Source organism: Oncorhynchus gorbuscha, linkage group LG02, assembly GCF_021184085.1.
Source record: "Oncorhynchus gorbuscha isolate QuinsamMale2020 ecotype Even-year linkage group LG02, OgorEven_v1.0, whole genome shotgun sequence".
NCBI classification, from domain to species: domain Eukaryota; kingdom Metazoa; phylum Chordata; class Actinopteri; order Salmoniformes; family Salmonidae; genus Oncorhynchus; species Oncorhynchus gorbuscha.
Genome location: NC_060174.1, coordinates 97,903,715 through 97,924,108, shown reverse-complemented (window position 1 = coordinate 97,924,108; position 20,394 = coordinate 97,903,715). Strand labels below are relative to the sequence as shown.

General features: G+C 42.9%; 1 protein-coding gene across 1 annotated transcript in view; it reads left to right on the top strand.

Annotated features, from left to right (window-relative positions):
• LOC124013966 (gamma-aminobutyric acid receptor subunit beta-2-like) overlaps nucleotides 1-20,394 on the top strand; it is a 100,548-nt gene that overhangs the window by 47,800 nt on the left and 32,354 nt on the right. The window contains exon 5 of the mRNA XM_046328575.1: nucleotides 16,449-16,531. Within this exon, the coding sequence (XP_046184531.1) occupies nucleotides 16,449-16,531 (83 nt within the window). The remainder of the gene's footprint in view (nucleotides 1-16,448; nucleotides 16,532-20,394) is intronic.

The following is a 20,394-nucleotide window of genomic DNA, read 5'->3' as shown; positions in this document are numbered from 1 at the left end:
ATAGCCTCCACATTGACTCTGTACCAGTACCCCCTGTATATAGCCTCCACATTGACTCTGTACCAGTACCCCCTGTATATAGCCTCCACATTGACTCTGTACCAGTACCCCCTGTATATAGCCTCCACATTGACTCTGTACCAGTACCCCCTGTATAGAGCCTCCACATTGACTCTGTACCGTAATACCCTGTATATAGCCTACACATTGACTCTGTACCGGTACCCCCTGTATATAGCCTCCACATTGACTCTGTACCGTAACACACTGTATATAGCCTCCACATTGACTCTGTACCAGTACCCCCTGTATATATCCTCCACATTGACTCTGTACCAGTACCACCTGTATATAGCCTCCACATTGACTCTGTACCGTAACACCCTGTATATAGCCTCCACATTGACTCTGTACCAGTACCCCCTGTATATATCCTCCACATTGACTCTGTACCAGTACCACCTGTATATAGCCTCCACATTGACTCTGTACCGTAATACCCTGTATATAGCCTCCACATTGACTCTGTACCAGTACCCCCTGTATATATCCTCCACATTGACTCTGTACCAGTACCACCTGTATATATCCTCCACATTGACTCTGTACCAGTACCCCCTGTATATAGCCTCCACATTGACTCTGTACCAGTACCCCCTGTATATAGCCTCCACATTGACTCTGTACCGGTACCCCCTGTATATAGCCTCCACATTGACTCTGTACCGGTACCCCCTGTATATAGCCTCCACATTGACTCTGTACCAGTACCCCCTGTATATAGCCTCCACATTTACTCTGTCCCGTAATACCCTGTATATAGCCTCCACATTGACTCTGTACCGTAATACCCTGTATATATCCTCCACATTGACTCTGTACCATAATACCCTGTATATAGCCTCCACATTGACTCTGTACCGTAATACCCTGTATATATCCTCCACATTGACTCTGTACCATAATACCCTGTATATAGCCTCCACATTGACTCTGTACCGTAATACCCTGTATATAGCCTCCACATTGACTCTGTACCGTAATACCCTGTATATAGCCTCCACATTGACTCTGTACCGTAATACCCTGTATATAGCCTCCACATTGACTCTGTACCGTAATACCCTGTATATAGCCTCCACATTGACTCTGTACCGTAATACCCTGTATATAGCCTCCACATTGACTCTGTACCGTAATACCCTGTATATAGCCTCCACATTGACTCTGTACCGTAATACCCTGTATATAGCCTCCACATTGACTCTGTACCGTAATACCCTGTATATAGCCTCCACATTGACTCTGTACCGTAATACCCTGTATATAGCCTCCACATTGACTCTGTACCGTAATACCCTGTATATAGCCTCCACATTGACTCTGTACCGTAATACCCTGTATATAGCCTCCACATTGACTCTGTACCGTAATACCCTGTATATAGCCTCCACATTGACTCTGTACCGTAATACCCTGTATATAGCCTCCACATTGACTCTGTACCGTAATACCCTGTATATATCCTCCACATTGACTCTGTACCGTAATACCCTGTATATAGCCTCCACATTGACTCTGTACCGTAATACCCTGTATATAGCCTCCACATTGACTCTGTACCGTAATACCCTGTATATAGCCTCCACATTGACTCTGTACCGTAATACCCTGTATATAGCCTCCACATTGACTCTGTACCGTAATACCCTGTATATAGCCTCCACATTGACTCTGTACCGTAATACCCTGTATATAGCCTCCACATTGACTCTGTACCGTAATACCCTGTATATAGCCTCGCTTTTGTTATTTACCGCTGCTCTTTAATTATTTGTTACTTTTATTTCTTAATTTTTGGGGGATATTTTTCTTAAAACTGCATTGTTGGTTAAGAGCTTGTAAGTAAGCATTTCCCTGTATGGTGAACCTGTTGTATTTGGCGCGTTTGAGAAATAACATTTGATTTGATTTGAATTCAGAATGTATGTTACAGATGTTACAGGTGTAGGATCTTAATTTGACTGTCCTGTTGCAGGATCACTTTCCTGCATAGCAGCAAATGTAAAAAATTGCAGTGTATTTGATTTTTAAAAGGCGTCAGAAGTTTAAAATTTGAAATTTCAGACTACAAAAATGTTCATTAATTATATTCCACATAATAATTCACATGTCCTATTGCTGCAGGATTTTGGCTCAAATTAAGATCGTACATCTGTAATAATGATGTATTTGCTCTCATAGAATGGGGAATGACGCTTTAGCATTGGACAGGTTTGTGTTGTCTATCCATGAGAAATAACATTAACCCATGTCACAAACAGTCATCAGAACAGACCAGCAGTAGGAAACCCAAGGTGACCACACACAATGATCTCAATATGGTGTGAAAATATGTCCAGGGGAGACGTGCTGATACCTGTGTGTAAAACTAGAACAGACAGCAGTAGAAGTGAGCTGATGGGACGTGTGGAATCTGTTTGTTCTGTTTGTTCTCTCTTTCCTTCCCCTACGGCCCTGGTCCCTCTTCCTCCTTGAGGCCTCTGCTCTGACCTCAAACTTCTGAAGCTCCAGTGGGGATCTGGATCCTAGTGAGATCCCACACTGTACACAGAGTACACTGAGCCTGTGCCAGTGTCCCATCGCGCCATCTGGCATTTGAGGTCACAGTAGGTGGACAGCCATATGGGGCTCAGTTGGCACCGCTTGTAGTCAGTAACCAGCCAGCAAACGCAGGGTGCATGTGACGTGTCTAGTGCAGTAGTGCCTATGTAGAGGTTAGTTGTATGCCCGCTTACCAGTTGCTTGGGTACTCTTGCTTACAGCTCGCTGCTGCCGGCTAGCCCTTGTGGTGAATTGGGGAGCAGCTTCATGCACAAGTCTGCCCTTGTTGGTACAAAGCCTCTTAATGACCAAGACTCCTGTCGGGCCTCCTCGCGGCACCACACGTTAACTGGTTGTCTTGAAACTCCAGGCTAACTGGCAGGGGATCTCAGAGCAGCAGTTGTCCCCAGCGATGCATCTGTGTGGACATGTCCTAGTAGCCATCAACCACCATCCCACTGCCTTGTGCGCTAGTCTGGTACAACAAAGGCTAGGGGAGCACACCCTGAGAAAAAAGCAGCGTGCTGGCGACGCGCGGTAGGCAGATGCCGACAGACTGGTGTTCCGGCAGCCTCCTTCAGCTGTGGAAGATACTGGTTGTCCTTGCCACTGGAATTTCACCTTCCTGCAGTGAAGTAGTGCTGTTGGGGATTGCGCACCCTCAGTGGCACTTTAAATAACTTATTTTGCACGGTTATCCACTTCTGACCTCGGTGAAGCCATCAACCAGCAATCAACCGGAAACCGGACTAAAGTCTGAGTTGGGGTGTCTGGTGATGGGGCAGGAGTGAATGCACCGGGAGCCCTTACTCAGACCCTTACAAGCCAGCTGCACAGGGCTATGATTGGACTCTACAGTCACCAAAGGTGTAATGTCGTTCATCTGTTGTATGAAAAGAGTCAGACCGAAATGCAGCGTGTAGGTTACTCATGACTTTAATGAAGATAAATGCGGTACATGAAATAACTGAAGAAGAAAACCACAAACGGAACGTGAACTAATTACAGCCTATCTGGTGACTAACACAGAGACAGGTACAAACACCCACAAAATACACCGCGAACTCAGGCTGCCTAAATACGGTTCCCAATCAGAGACAATGATAAGCAGCTGACTCCAATTGAGAATCGCCTCAGGCAGCCAAGCCTAACTAGACACACCCCTAATCATACACAATCCCAATTACTACAAACGCCAATACGAAAACACAACATATAAACCCATGTCACACCCTGGCTTACCCAAACATATACCAAAAACACAAAATATAATGACCAGGGCGTGACAAAAGGATTCATCGTTAACTCAGAAGTGGAATCAAATCAAATCAAATCAAATTTATTTATATAGCCCTTCGTACATCAGCTGATATCTCAAAGTGCTGTACAGAAACCCAGCCTAAAACCCCAAACAGCAAACAATGCAGGTGTAAAAGCACGGTGGCTAGGAAAAACTCCCTAGAAAGGCCAAAACCTAGGAAGAAACCTAGAGAGGAACCGGGCTATGTGGGGTGGCCAGTCCTCTTCTGGCTGTGCCGGGTAGAGATTATAACAGAACATGACCAAGATGTTCAAATGTTCATAAATGACCAGCATGGTCAAATAATAATAAGGCAGAACAGTTGAAACTGGAGCAGCAGCACAGTCAGGTGGACTGGGGACAGCAAGGAGCCATCATGTCAGGTAGTCCTGGGGCACGGTCCTAGGGCTCAGGTCCTCCGAGAGAGAGAAAGAAAGAGAGAATTAGAGAGAGCATATGTGGGGTGGCCAGTCCTCTTCTGGCTGTGCCGGGTGGAGATTATAACAGAACGTGGCCAAGATGTTCAAATGTTCATAAATGACCAGCATGGTTGAATAATAGTAAGGCAGAACAGTTGAAACTGGAGCAGGAGCATGGCCAGGTGGACTGGGGACAGCAAGGAGTCCTCATGTCAGGTAGTCCTGGGACATGGTCCTAGGGCCCAGGCCAGTTGAAACTGGAGCAGCAGCATGGCCAGGTGGACTGGGGACAGCAAGGAGTCATCATGTCAGGTAGTCCTGGGGCATGGTTCTAGGGCTCAGGTCCTCCGAGAGAGAGAAAGAAAGAGAGAAGGAGAGAATTAGAGAACGCACACTTAGATTTACACAGGACACCGAATAGGACAGGAGAAGTACTCCAGATAAACAAACTGACCCTAGCCCCCCGACACATAAACTACTGCAGCATAAATACTGGAGGCTGAGACAGGAGGGGTCAGGAGACACTGTGGCCCCATCCGAGGACACCCCCGGACAGGGCCAAACAGGAAGGATATAACCCCACCCACTTTGCCAAAGCACAGCCCCCACACCACTAGAGGGAAATCTTCAACCACCAAATACGATGGACTACCATAAGCAAGTCAGTAACCAAGCAACCGAGGGTTATGTTGGAAATGTGAAAATGATACTTAAAAGGAATACTTAAAAAAAATATTCACAGAGACACATAAAACATTCACGTGCGCAAGCACGCACGCGCACACACACGCACACCACTGGCCTATCACTGGCCTACCACTGTACTGTATGTGTACACATTCCTTTGTAGACTGTGCCAAAGGCGCTTGCTTAAGTTCTACCCCATTGAATCCATCTTGACACAGAGATCAGAAAGTTTCTGGCAAGTAACCGGCAATTTGCTCCTTGGTTAAACACTTGGAAGTCAGAAACATTCAAAAGATGCATCAAAGGGAAATTACTGCTGACAAAGACAGGGTGACCGCAGGCGGAAAGAGAACATCCATCTCAACCTTGGAGGCTTTAAGGAACATGCACAGTCCTGGGTGCAAAACGTCTGGAGTGTGTAATTTGAAACAGCAAGCAATATATATATTTTTTTCATTTCTTCATTGATATTAACTGGCTTTGTGACAAGACTCTCTGTGTTATGTGAGAGTTTGGCCTGTTACAGGTCCAATGTAGCTGTTTTTATCTCAATATCTCTTGGTAAGAATTATGTAAGTACCCTGCAGTGATTGTTTTCAATTAAAATTGCAAAAAATAAACAAAAATAGCTTCTTAGCAAAAAGCAATTTCTTAAGCAATCATTTTTAGCTGGGACTGTCTGGGAGTGGTCTGAGTGAGGAGGGGGAAATTGTTATTGTCAGAGAGATTTGGAACTCTCTTGGTTATTGGTCTATTATCCCATCCCACCAAAATACTCCATCCCACCAAAACAGGCTGAAACAGCATTATCATAATTTTTACAATTTCATAGTATTATACCATCACAATATGTTGGAAATACAGGATATATAAAACACAGGAAATCATATTTTTGACTGCACTGGGACTTTACCTTCTACTGCACCTACAGAAACAGAGCTTCGATGTACTGTACATCACCTTTCTGCTTTTACTTAGCCCCTTGAGGCGATATAAGAGAAACACTCTGGTCATCTCTGTATACCCGTCGCAAGACCCACTGTTGATGCTTATTTACAAAACCCTCTTAGGCCTCACTCCCCCCTATCTGAGATATCTACTACAGCCCTCATCCTCCACATACAACACCCGTTCTGCCAGTCACATTCTGTTAAAGGTCCCCAAGGCACACACATCCCTGGGTCGCTCCTCTTTTCAGTTTGCTGCTGCTAGCGACTGGAAGAGCTGCAACAAACACTCAAATTGGACAGTTTTATCTCAATCTCTTCATTGAAAGACTCAATAATGGACACTCTTAATGACAGTTGAGGCTGGTTTCATGTATTGTTGTCTCTACCTTGCCCGTGTCTGTGCCTAATAATGTTTGTACCATGTTTTGTGCTGCTGCCATGTTATGTTGCTTCCATGCTGTGTTTTCATGTGTTGCTGCCTTGCTATGTTGTTGTCTTAGGTCTCTCTTGTCGTGATGTGTGTATTGTCCTATATTTATATTTTATTCATTTTTTTATTTTAAATCCCAGCCCCCGTCCCTGCAGGAGGCATTTTGCTTTTTGGTAGGCTGTCATTGGTAATAAGAATTTGTTCCTAACTGACTTGCCTAGTTCAGTAAAGGTTCAATAAAACATAAAAAATAAAATAAAACAATACACAGAAATACAACCCCAATCTGTATGTGGCCTCAAATCAGTGCCATACTCCCTCCTGTACGCTTCTGTTTACCATATCTATTTTGGCAGGAGGGTGCTTATATCAGACTAATGATAGGTCAAGGTATCGAGTTGTGATTGATATCTGGAACCTTTTCTCTCGTGCTGTAGATCAGTGCAACATTATCTGAGAGAAATAAACAAAGGCAATTGACAGGCGAAGTGACATCAGATGGGGAATCTGCAGGCCTAGTTTTCTGTTTCCCTGGTGGGAGATTATCTGATGGGACACTCCACTGTCTGATGATCTATTTCACAGAACCCCAATCCCTCTCACCGTGTAGTCCAGTGGGGACATAGGTACAATAGAGTACAGTAGGTGTTCAGTGTATTGAAATTAGATGTTTTCTCATCACAGGTACCATAAAGGGACGTTCTGCGGCATGTAAATGTTACACTTGAAACCCTTCATCATGTGATGATGTAGGTTTGACAGCCGTTTACTCATGCAAAAGTATTTTCGCTTTGCTACCACTGTGAGAGCATCAATCAACCATTCTTTGGTCTGCTTTCATGATCTCAAATAAGTTGCCTGTTATCTCTCTGGTAGAGAAGGACGGTGATGAGGAACAATGTGTTCACTAAAATGTGCTATTCTAAAGAACAGGACTGTAAGTGTGCCCCCTGAATGTGTGCAAGAACACCACATAATTCAATGGTAATACATATTTAATTTGTGGCAAATTAGCTAATAATGACCTGCTCGCTAACGCCAACTATGTAGTTACCTGAAATAGGGTATGAGAGAACACCCGTCATTCTGATTAATGGGAAATATGAAGAAAAGGCCCAAGCGCACCCAGATGGCCCAGTTACTGGTACTTGAAATCAACTAGTGGTTGACCAAGATACTAACTTATAGTAGATTCTTGGCCCAGCTCTCCAGACTGTGATTCTTGGCCCAGATCTCCAGACTGTGTCTAGAGATGGAGGGTGTTGTACCCTGTGCTCACTCCTGTGGTGGAGCAGAGCTGAAGGATGCATCGACCTTGCCTCAGCTCGGCTGCAGTCTAGGGACGATGGTGGGTGATATAGAGGGACAAGTGTGAAGGAGGCAGGGAGGATGGGATTATCTCTCCGCTGTACCACAGAGGATTGGGCTCCAAGTTGAGCCTCTCCGCTGGCCGGGATGTATCAGTATCGTCAGGTGTGCTTAGACGATTACCCATGGTGCCGTGCAGACTGGCTGGCAGCACCCACTGTGGGCATCCACCTTCTCACGCAAGACCACAGCCAGAGAGAGTGACTCCCTATAACTCACCATCTATCAACTCCTTCTGTTCCTGCTTCTGCCTGAAGAATACACTGACCTTACAGTGTAGGACTCGGACCAGTTCCAGTATGATAAAGACTGCCCTGCCCTCTGTGGATGATTGACTTTGTTCTGGCCTGAGGTTTCTCCTGACCACCAACCTGATCAAGATCAACTCTGGTCCCTAGTTATAAGAAAAGTAACCATTCTGTCTTACTTACAGAGTGTAGAATCATGCTCCTGTTGCTGATGGAAATGGTATTGGCGCAATCTCTGGCAGGCCTCTTGTACAAATATAACAAGTCCCCTGTGTTGGCACTAAATACATATTTTTTTTAAATAACCAAATGTTAATTTAAACATGCAATATATTCAGTATTTGAGTCTGAATTTCACAAACTAGAGCTCTCCCAAGGTTTCTGAACCAGTTGCAACAGGGCAGAGTGTTCCCCTTTTAAGCCCCCCAGTATACAGAGACAGAGTCATTTGCTTTTAAGGTGCCCTGTCCCCCTTGGGTCACACAAGACCTTGCATAAATGTTCGACAAGTCTCCAAAGTTACCGTTTGAATACATTTCTCAAAGTATTCTACTCAGTCTGGGTAAACTAAGGCGGCCAAGTACTCACAACCCTAAAAGCCAATTAAATATGCGTTCGGAGTGCATTGTGTTTTCTAAAAGAACATCACGGTAGGTCAGACATTTGGCTTACAAATAGGAGTGTGCACAAACACACAGACTGTGGAAAATGTGAGTTTGTTTATGTGATCAGAGTCAGCAGACTAGTGTGCTTAACATCTCAGCGGGCAAAACTGGTTGAAAAATGACCTCATAACAAGAAACTAGTTGAAATGACAGGTCACCCCAGATGGACTGAAGATTTTAATCTATACACTTATAGATCTTTATGTAGGGTGTCCACCTACTCTGCTCAGTGTGGGTGAAAACCAGCTTTGGTGATGAAATTTCACTACCTTATGTTATAAAATATATTTTCCAAGACAAATAGGATTATTCATGTTCTGAATTGTTCAAAAGCATATCCAAAATGTCAGATTTCGTGACCTAATACATCCGTTAGTAAGCACCGGGCTCTGTTGACAGAACAGTGACGCTTTTTTTTTTCTTTTTTCGCAGCAACTTTAGATGATTTCATGTGAGGTGTTCAAAATTATTTCCGCATGTCGCAAAAAGCTAAATTAGCATGACATGAGCTGAATTGAATGCAAAAGGCTTTGAAAATAAAAGGCTTGCTGTATGCACAGTGCTCCATTAAAACTTCACAAAGATACTGTCACGTTCACTGTCTTCAAACTCCCTATCATAGATGAGCCAAAGAGCAGTGTGCATGTAATTCCACATCTTTTAATAAAGTGAAACTTTCACCAAAAAAGAAAATAAATAATTACCCACAACATAGGTGGGAAAAAGGCTGCCTAAGTATGATTCCGAATCAGAGACAACGATAGACAGCTGCCTCTGATTGGGAACCACACGCGGCCAAAAACGAAGAAATAGAAAACATAGAATGCCACCTAAATCACACCCTGACCTAAACCAAATAGAGAAATAAAACGGCTCTCTAATTTCATGGCGTGACAGAAACCCTTGTTGTTGTGAGAAGCCTTCTTAAAGGAACAGGAAATTCTCATTAATATGAAGTGCATACTAAAATGTCATGTCTCAAAATCTATCGTATCTTTTTATTGTTTTATGTCCTGTGGATTCAAGAAGGAAGATGAGTTCAACGGGAAAGTGAGTCAAAAAGCCTTTATTCTCGCACAGCATCCAGCCTAGCTGACGTGATGCTGTACAACTTGCTTACTTCAGTCACCCTCATTTTTGCCATCCTGCAAGTGTAAAAACCCCAATCAATTTTAAGACCGATTATGAGACATGACGTTTGGACCATCGGATTTCTTAGAGGATTATCTACACAATTAACATATTATTTTACCCATTGGCCAAAATATGCATTTTTGATTGGGCAACCTTCTTTATGCCTACCAGTATTTGGCCTCTAAAATAATTAGTGCTCAGGTTTAATGGTGCTTTGGCAGCTGGGGCCTATAACTAGATCCATTCCACACCTTTCCTGGGTTATCAAATCAAATCAAATCAAATTTATTTATATAGCCCTTCGTACATCAGCTGATATCTCAAAGTGCTGTACAGAAACCCAGCCTAAAACCCCAAACAGCAAACAATGCAGGTGTAAAAGCACGGTGGCTAGGAAAAACTCCCTAGAAAGGCCAAAACCTAGGAAGAAACCTAGAGAGGAACCGGGCTATGTGGGGTGGCCAGTCCTCTTCTGGCTGTGCCGGGTAGAGATTATAACAGAACATGACCAAGATGTTCAAATGTTCATAAATGACCAGCATGGTCAAATAATAATAAGGCAGAACAGTTGAAACTGGAGCAGCAGCACAGTCAGATGGACTGGGGACAGCAAGGAGCCATCATGTCAGGTAGTCCTGGGGCACGGTCCTAGGGCTCAGGTCCTCCGAGAGAGAGAAAGAAAGAGAGAATTAGAGAGAGCATATGTGGGGTGGCCAGTCCTCTTCTGGCTGTGCCAGGTGGAGATTATAACAGAACGTGGCCAAGATGTTCAAATGTTCATAAATGACCAGCATGGTTGAATAATAGTAAGGCAGAACAGTTGAAACTGGAGCAGGAGCATGGCCAGGTGGACTGGGGACAGCAAGGAGTCCTCATGTCAGGTAGTCCTGGGACATGGTCCTAGGGCCCAGGCCAGTTGAAACTGGAGCAGCAGCATGGCCAGGTGGACTGGGGACAGCAAGGAGTCATCATGTCAGGTAGTCCTGGGGCATGGTTCTAGGGCTCAGGTCCATCCTGAGACAAGGCCGAGTATAGCCCACAAAGATCTCCGACACGGTACAACCCAAGGGGTGGGGGGGAACCCAGACAGGCCGACCACAACAGTGAATCAACCCACCCAGGTGACGCATCCCCCAGGGACGGCACGAGAGAGCCCCAGCAAGCCAGTGACTCAGCCCCCGTAACAGGGTTAGAGGCAGAGAATCCCAGTGGAAAACGGGGAACCGGCCAGGCAGAGACAGCAAGGGCGGTTCGTTGCTCCAGAGCCTTTCCGTTCACCTTCCCACTCCTGGGCCAGACTACACTCAATCATATGACCCACTGAAGAGATGAGTCTTCAGTAAAGACTTAAAGGTTGAGACCGAGTTTGCGTCTCTGACATGGGTAGGCAGACCGTTCCATAAAAATGGAGCTCTATAGGAGAAAGCCCTGCCTCCAGCTGTTTGCTTAGAAATTCTAGGGACAATTAGGAGGCCTGCGTCTTGTGACCGTAGCGTACGTATAGGTATGTACGGCAGGACCAAATCAGAGAGGTAGGTAGGAGCAAGCCCATGTAATGCTTTGTAGGTTAGCAGTAAAACCTTGAAATCAGCCCTTGCTTTGACAGGAAGCCAGTGTAGAGAGGCTAGCACTGGAGTAATATGATCAAATTTTTTGGTTCTAGTCAGGATTCTAGCAGCCGTATTTAGCACTAACTGAAGTTTATTTAGTGCTTTATCCGGGTAGCCGGAAAATAGAGCATTGCAGTAGTCTAACCTAGAAGTGACAAAAGCATGGATTAATTTTTCTGCATCATTTTTGGACAGAAAGTTTCTGATTTTTGCAATGTTACGTAGATGGAAAAAAGCTGTCCTCGAAATGGTCTTGATATGTTCTTCAAAAGAGAGATCAGGGTCCAGAGTAACGCCGAGGTCCTTCACAGTTTTATTTGAGACGACTGTACAACCATTAAGATTAATTGTCAGATTCAACAGAAGATCTCTTTGTTTCTTGGGACCTAGAACAAGCATCTCTGTTTTGTCCGAGTTTAATAGTAGAAAGTTTGCAGCCATCCACTTCCTTATGTCTGAAACACATGCTTCTAGCGAGGGCAATTTTGGTGCTTCACCATGTTTCATTGAAATGTACAGCTGTGTGTCATCCGCATAGCAGTGAAAGTTTACATTATGTTTTCGAATAACATCCCCAAGAGGTAAAATATATAGTGAAAACAATAGTGGTCCTAAAACAGAACCTTGAGGAACACCGAAATGTACAGTTGATTTGTCAGAGGACAAACCATTCACAGAGACAAACTGATATCTTTCCGACAGATAAGACCTAAACCAGGCCAGAACATGTCCGTGTAGACCAATTTGGGTTTCCAATCTCTCCAAAAGAATGTGGTGATCGATGGTATCAAAAGCAGCACTAAGGTCTAGGAGCACGAGGACAGATGCAGAGCCTCGGTCCGATGCCATCAAAATGTCATTTACCACCTTCACAAGTGCCGTCTCAGTGCTATGATGGGGTCTAAAACCAGACTGAAGCATTTCGTATACATTGTTTGTCTTCAGGAAGGCAGTGAGTTGCTGCGCAACAGCCTTCTCTAAAATCTTTGAGAGGAATGGAAGATTCGATATAGGCCGATAGTTTTTTATATTTTCTGGGTCAAGGTTTGGCTTTTTCAAGAGAGGCTTTATTACTGCCACTTTTAGTGAGTTTGGTACACATCCAGTGGATAGAGAGCCGTTTATTATGTTCAACATAGGAGGGCCAAGCACAGGAAGCAGCTCTTTCAGTAGTTTAGTTGGAATAGGGTCCAGTATACAGCTTGAAGGTTTAGAGGCCATGATTATTTTCATCATTGTGTCAAGAGATATAGTACTAAAACACTTGAGCGTCTCTCTTGATCCTAGGTCCTGGCAGAGTTGTGCAGACTCAGGACAACTGAGGTTTGGAGGAATACGCAGGTTTAAAGAGGAGTCCGTAATTTGCTTTCTAATAATCATAATCTTTTCCTCAAAGAAGTTCATGAATTTATCACTGCTAAAGTGCAAGTCATCCTCTCTTGGGGAATGCTGCTTTTTAGTTAGCTTTGCCACAGTATCAAAAAGGAATTTCGGATTGTTCTTATTTTCCTCAATTAAGTTAGAAAAATAGGACGATCGAGCAGCAGTAAGGGCTCTTCGGTACTGCACGGTACCATCCTTCCAAGCTAGTCGGAAGACTTCCAGTTTGGTGTGGCGCCATTTCCGTTCCAATTTTCTGGAAGCTTGCTTCAGAGCTCGGGTATTTTCTGTGTACCATGGAGCTAGTTTCTTATGAGACATTTTTTTAGTTTTTAGGGGTGCAACTGCATCTAGGGTATTGCGCAAGGTTAAATTGAGATCCTCAGTTAGGTGGTTAACGGATTTTTGTCCTCTGGCGTCCTTGGGTAGGCAGAGGGAGTCTGGAAGGGCATCAAGGAATCTTTGTGTTGTCTGTGAATTTATAGCACGACTTTTGATGTTCCTTGGTTGGGGTCTGAGCAGATTATTTGTTGCAATTGCAAACGTAATAAAATGGTGGTCTGATAGTCCAGGATTATGAGGAAAAACATTAAGATCCACAACATTTATTCCATGGGACAAAACTAGGTCCAGCGTATGACTGTGAGAGTGAGTGGGTCCAGAGACATGTTGGACAAAACCCACTGAGTCGATGATGGCTCCAAAAGCCTTTTGGAGTGGGTCTGTGGACTTTTCCATGTGAATATTAAAGTCACCAAAGATTAGAATATTATCTGCAATGACTACAAGGTCTGATAGGAATTCAGGGAACTCAGTGAGAAACGCTGTATATGGCCCAGGAGGCCTGTAAACAGTAGCTATAAAAAGTGATTGAGTAGGCTGCATAGATTTCATGACTAGAAGCTCAAAAGACGAAAACGTCATTTTTTTTTTTTGTAAATTGAAATTTGCTATCGTAAATGTTAGCAACACCTCCGCCTTTGCGGGATGCACGGGGATATGGTCACTAGTGTAGCCAGGAGGTGAGGCCTCATTTAACACAGTAAATTCATCAGGCTTAAGCCATGTTTCAGTCAGGCCAATCACATCAAGATTATGATCAGTGATTAGTTCATTGACTATAATTGCCTTTGAAGTAAGGGATCTAACATTAAGTAGCCCTATTTTGAGATGTGAGGTATCATGATCTCTTTCAGTAATGACAGGAATGGAGGTGGTCTTTATCCTAGTGAGATTGCTAAGGCGAACACCGCCATGTTTAGTTTTGCCCAACCCAGGTCGAGGCACAGACACGGTCTCAATGGTGATAGCTGAGCTGACTACACTAACTATGCTAGTGGCAGACTCCACTATGCTGGCAGGCTGGCTAATAGCCTGCTGCCTGGCCTGCACCCTATTTCATTGTGGAGCTAGAGGAGTTAGAGCCCTGTCTATGTTGGCAGATAAGATGAGAGCACCCCTCCAGCTAGGATGGAGTCCGTCACTCCTCAGCAGGTCAGGCTTGGTCCTGTTTGTGGGCGAGTCCCAGAAAGAGGGCCAATTATCTACAAATTCTATCTTTTGGGAGGGGCAGAAAACAGTTTTCAACCAGCGATTGAGTTGTGAGACTCTGCTGTAGAGCTCATCACTCCCCCTAACTGGGAGGGGGCCAGAGACAATTACTCGATGCCGACACATCTTTCTAGCTGATATGCACGCAGAAGCTATGTTGCGCTTGGTGATCTCTGACTGTTTCATCCTAACATCGTTGGTGCCGACGTGGATAACAATATCTCTATACTCTCTACACTCGCCAGTTTTAGCTTTAGCCAGCACCATCTTCAGATTAGCCTTATATGATTTCCATTTGTCATTTGAGTGAGCTTTAATGCTGGTGATAATGAACACTGCAAGAGAAGAAATGGACATTTATGTTAATGATCTGGATATTAAGGCAGTAAATATTTAAAACACACATCAGACAGTTTTTGCAGGAGGCTACACATTTGCATATTTAGCATATTTTCAATACTTTCTACTGTACGATACAGCTCTGTTTTTCAAGTTAATTTCCAGTCATTAAGTTATCTTCACAACACTGACTAGAGGGCACGAGAAGTTGACTTCGAGATCTCAACATGTTCTTCACAAGGTATTCACGGCATCCATTTTCTTTGTTCTCGTTGAGTTGTGCCAGTAGACTTCCACCTAAGGCACTCTTCCCACTCAACCGATTCTGGCAGCCGAGATCTTTACAAGATGAAAAGAGTTTGTCCTCTCACCATCACCCTCATCTCTTGCCTCCCTGGGACATCTATGTCTTGTTAGTGGGCTCTGTCAGTGAGAATATGAGAGATGGACTGTAAGCCAGAGTTTTTACAATTACTAGCATGAACGCTTAGGCCTACCCTTTGACATACATAGAGTATGCTTTCACATATGACCTCAAGGCAATTCTACTTTCATATTAATGTATTTGATGTGCTAAGGTTATTTTGAATAATATATTCCCTTTCAGCATTGCTTTTATAAGTTAGACCACAAGGTTGCTTATGATCCGACTCCATCAGAGCTCTCCAACTGGTCCTGGAGAACTACTGGTTATCTGGGCTTCATTCCAGGCCTTCAGTAACACACCTGATTCAGCTAATCAGTTGACTGAAGACCATAATTATGAAAAATATGAAAAAGTATGAAAAATGTATGCAATCACCTCTGTAACTCATTCTGGATAAGAGCATTTGCTTAAATGACAAATCTTTCTGGAATATAGATAGTGTGGGGCTATTATCAGTAGCTGGCCTGGGAATCCCTGTAGTGAGCTAGTGTGTGATTCACCTCCCAGGTAAAGGGAACTTGTACAGATGGATTATTTTAAGAATCTAGGACGAGGATTAGGTTTGGCCTTTTAATCCTTAAATCCATGGGCTGCACCCACTGATGCAGAATCATGTAGGGCTTGTTTAGTGGTTCTATAGTCGTGTAGTGCTTATTTATCTGACATCACAGGCATAATGAGAGTTGGCTAGAGGAAAAGTGAATATTGAGGCATGCAGCTGTAGGCTTACTCACCTGTTCCATTTACAGAAACACCACTGTAGACCGGTTAGTTCCGCGAAGTCCATTGCTGTTAAATCCCAGGTTGTTCAAGTTTTCTTTCTTTGCCACGTGTCTGGGAAACATTGAAAATGAGTTAGCTCTTTATTTGAATTGTCTAATATCTTGCTGGAAGTGCTGCTGCAGCAGTGATATACTGTAGCTGCTAAACAATCGAGAGATTTACCCAACGTTGATTTAACTGGGGATCGATATCAGCTCATGGTTATTGTCGACTTCATCACGCTATTAACTTTATCTGTGCACTGACAAGATATGAGAGCAATAGATTAGGAAGAACCTCCTGACGCTGCTATAAAAAGCCATTAAGTAGCCATATGTGCCTTTGCTTCAAGGATGTAGTTATCTGCTAGACACAGGCACCAGATACTGATTGAGATTTTGATTGTAGCTAATAATTAATGTCTTCATGCTACTCGGCCCAGGTTCCTTGGTCCTAAAGCTCCACTTAAGAAATTACAGCGTGAAGTTGGGATCCCATCGGCAATACCACCTGAACCTTCAAAATGACATCCTTGGTCTGTACTGATTCTTGACAATGTCTTTTTCCCCTTCAGGATCACCACTACAGCAGCTTGTATGATGGACCTGAGACGATATCCGCTGGACGAACAAAACTGCACACTGGAGATAGAGAGCTGTGAGTGTCTATCTTTCTCGCTTTCATTTCAACTCAATTACATTTCATTTGATCTATCTTCCTCACTTTAAATTCAACTCAATTACATTTCATTTGATCTATCTTCCTCACTTTAAATTCAACTCAATTACATTTCATTTGATCTATCTTCCTCACTTTAAATTCAACTCAATTACATTTCAGTTGATCTATCTTTCTCGCTTTCAATTCAATTCAATTACATTTCAGTTGATCTATCTTTCTCGCTTTCAATTCAATTCAATTACATTTCAGTTGATCTATCTTTCTCGCTTTCAATTCAATTCAACTCACTTCAATTTGATTTGAATTGATATGAATGGGAAACAACCTGTGCCAAACCAATGGTCTGTACTAGTACTGTATGTATAAGGAATCCACAAAGTTGAAGACACAACTTCAAGCAGTTACTATAACACAATAATATCTCAAGCATTGAAAACTACTCATGGACATGTACAGTAAATGAATCCTCATGAGGGGAAATGAATAGTGTTTCCTGTCGGTAGATTTGTCAGTGAAACCTAAATCACCCAATTCAAGAATACTATGTTGCATCACTTCAGAAATTCAGGGATTTCTGCATTACAATGATGTACAGATATTAAGACAAAAAGCTGCCAAGGTCTACTTTATATGCTGCTTCTTGAAAAGTGTACTCCTTTCTCAACAGCTTGGTAAATGCTTTAAGGGCTTTCATTAACCTTTAAGGGGCAGTGCAGTTAAAAACTTGTTTTATGTTTTGATGACATTTTCGCACTATGAGGTCGAAATAGCACTGGAATTATGAAAATTATAATAATGCCCTTTTGTGTAAGAGCTGTTTGAAAGAAATGCCTGGAATTTCAGCCTGTTCAGGTGGCATGGAACCTTTGGCCTACGTCATGACATCACTATGTGATCTGATTACAAAAGACAAATGACTGTGCATCTGGGTAAAGGGCTGGGCTCTAGACCATCCTATCAGCCAATCTGTATATGTAAATATCTCAGGGAAATTAACAAGAACAAATACTTTGGAGTTATTTTCATTAAATAAACACAGTGTTTTATTAGACATCATCTTCTCCTCTTCAATGAATCTACAATTTGAGAGGTCACGCAACACAAAAGCGTGAGGTAACAGCACTATGTTTGCATTATCCTAATATGTTCACCTTCATCTTGACAGAACCCAAGAACATTGTACAACCATTGTGAACACAAATGGCCTAGGTAAATCTAATTGTGATCTGTTTTGACTTTGTCAGGTATAGATTTTGGGGAGGCAAACGCTAGTTCCAGTGTGATCCTGGACATGGCTCAGTGACTGAAGGCATTACAGCCAGGGACAGAGAGCCTCACAGGACACTTAGTTATTCAACATTGAGCTCTATAACACATAGCCTTCCCCTTCATTTTAGTGGCTGACTTATTGCCGGGCAGTGACAGTGTGAAGCGAATATGTAATGCATCTCTCCCTGATAAAGTTTTTTTTTAAACACCTGAGGCCTCTCCTGTTTCATCTGTGCTGCTGGATTCAGAGTTGCTGCAATGTGACGTGGACTCTGGCTCTGTAGACCCGACACCTTTGTGATCTGATGTGCTGCCTTTCCAACTTGGCAGCCGTCCTGGTCTATCTTTGTCCTTATTCCCCTCTTCTATTTCTCTTTATCTCCCCCCATATTTCTCTTTATCTCCCTCCATATTTCTCTTTATTTCCCCCCATATTTATCTCCCCCATATTTCTCTTTATTTCCCCCCATATTTCTCTTTATTTCCCCCATATTTCTCTTTATTTCCCCCATATTTCTCTTTATCTCCCCCATATTTCTCTTTATCTCCCCCATATTTCTCTTTATCTCCCCCATATTTCTCTTTATCTCCCCCATATTTCTCTCTCTCTCTCTCTCTCTCTCTCTCTGGCGTTTTTTCTAGGGAGCATGACAGGTTGATTGCACCTATCTGCCTTAACCAGCTTTGACAGTAGAAGCAGAACTTTCAAGTGTTTTTTATTTTATGTCAGATTTTCATCAAATTCAAATTAGTTGTGTAATTGTTTTGGACTAAAACGAAATAGCTGAACCTGATTTAATTAGCATCCTTTAAATGCAGAATATGACGTTTTCCAGGAAAGGTTATTGTTGCCGCATCGTGCTGCAAACAAAACCCCACCATTTATTATAATTATTCAATTACCATACAAAGAAGCATTGATATAACATGAATCATAATGTTCTTGTTTTGTAACTTATTGCCTATTGAATAAAACAGAATAGGAGGGAAGAAACATACTCAAAGGGCATGTTGTAAATCCCAATTAAAAGTCCCCTAGGAAGTGGGTGTTGAAATGGGAAATAAGATGCTGATTAAGTAGAATTGTATAATTCAGTTCGGCTTTAAAATTACTCTTGAAAGTTGTAATAGTAGAATGGACAAGAAATTGGGTAGTGCATCATCAGTTCCTCTTGTCATGTTAGTCCTTGCATACCTTGCATACCTTGCATACAGTATTTCTAACTTGTCGGAGATGTCCAGATAAACTAGCCCATGTCAGTTTTTTAGTCCGTAGTTTTTGTTGTAATTTTTTTGTCCCTCAAATATCACATGAATACAATTTAGATGTATAGAATGAGCTTTAAAACTGCAACATTTTCTTTGTATCCCATGACAAAATGTGTAAAATTGCAGGAAATGTTCTCCACCAACAAGAGGGGTGTGAACAGTTTATGTCATGAACAGTGCTTGTGCCCATAGAAATGGACTTGGCGCGTGCCAAGGGGGCAGGGGGCGAGCGGTATGTTCCCCAATGCTGGAAGGGGGAGCCCTAGTGAAAAAGTGTGGGAATCCTTGCTCTATACCAGGGCACCAAGGAATAAAATAAATATAGTCAAACGTTTTCAATTTTGTCATTTAGCAGACACTGTCATCCAGAGCAACTTCCAGTTAGTGTGTTCATCTTAAGAAAGCTCGGTGGGACAAACACATATCACAGGCATAGAAAGTACATTTTTCCCAATAACGTAGTTATCAGTAGAGTCAGAGCTAGAGGGAGGGGGGGCTGGTTAAATGTTTATTTTTCATTTTTATATGAGGTGAAACAGTCCTTTATCCTAGTGCCAATAAGGCTGCTGAATGACAATCACTAGCAGGTCCAGTGGGCTGGCCTACACTTGACAATGTAGTTGACAATGTTCTGATGTGTACAATGTGTTTAGGTTTAGTAGTGTACCATTGAATCACCTACTGTAAGAATCACACTGGTTGTATTTATTGTACACAGAGCAGCAAACAACATGTCCCCGTGGGGATAATAACGTTATTGTCTTATCTGTCTGTTTTAGACATGCATGTGTTTGGAATATAGTCTTTCAGCTCCATGTAGATGTGTATTTTTCTTTATCCCTGTCAGAGCTGATGTGTTGCTAGTTCAGACGCCTTCTGACAATATCACAAAGTGTCAGATGAAAGCCTTGTCAGGTTCAGAAGGAAGGAGGGAAGAGAGGATAAAGCCTCAGAAAGTTTGTCAGGATAAAAGGAGTCCCATAGATCGAGTATAAGCCTACAAGCAAAAATAACTATTCAACACTTCTGTGTAAATGACTTTAATCATTAGTGCGAGCACTTAATATGCACGATACAATTAGTGTGATGCAGTTATTTAGTCTCCCCTTCTATAAATTGTTCCAGTTATAAGCCCCTCTGTCTTCATACTAATATGGTTGTAATGAAATACATCTTTTGAGCGGACTTGTTCCCTCCTGGGAATAGGAGTGTGATGAGATGAGACTTGTGCCCTCAAGGTGGACAGTGGAAGCAGTTATTTTGGATAGTCTGCCTCTCCTCTATGTGGCTCATTGCTGGGC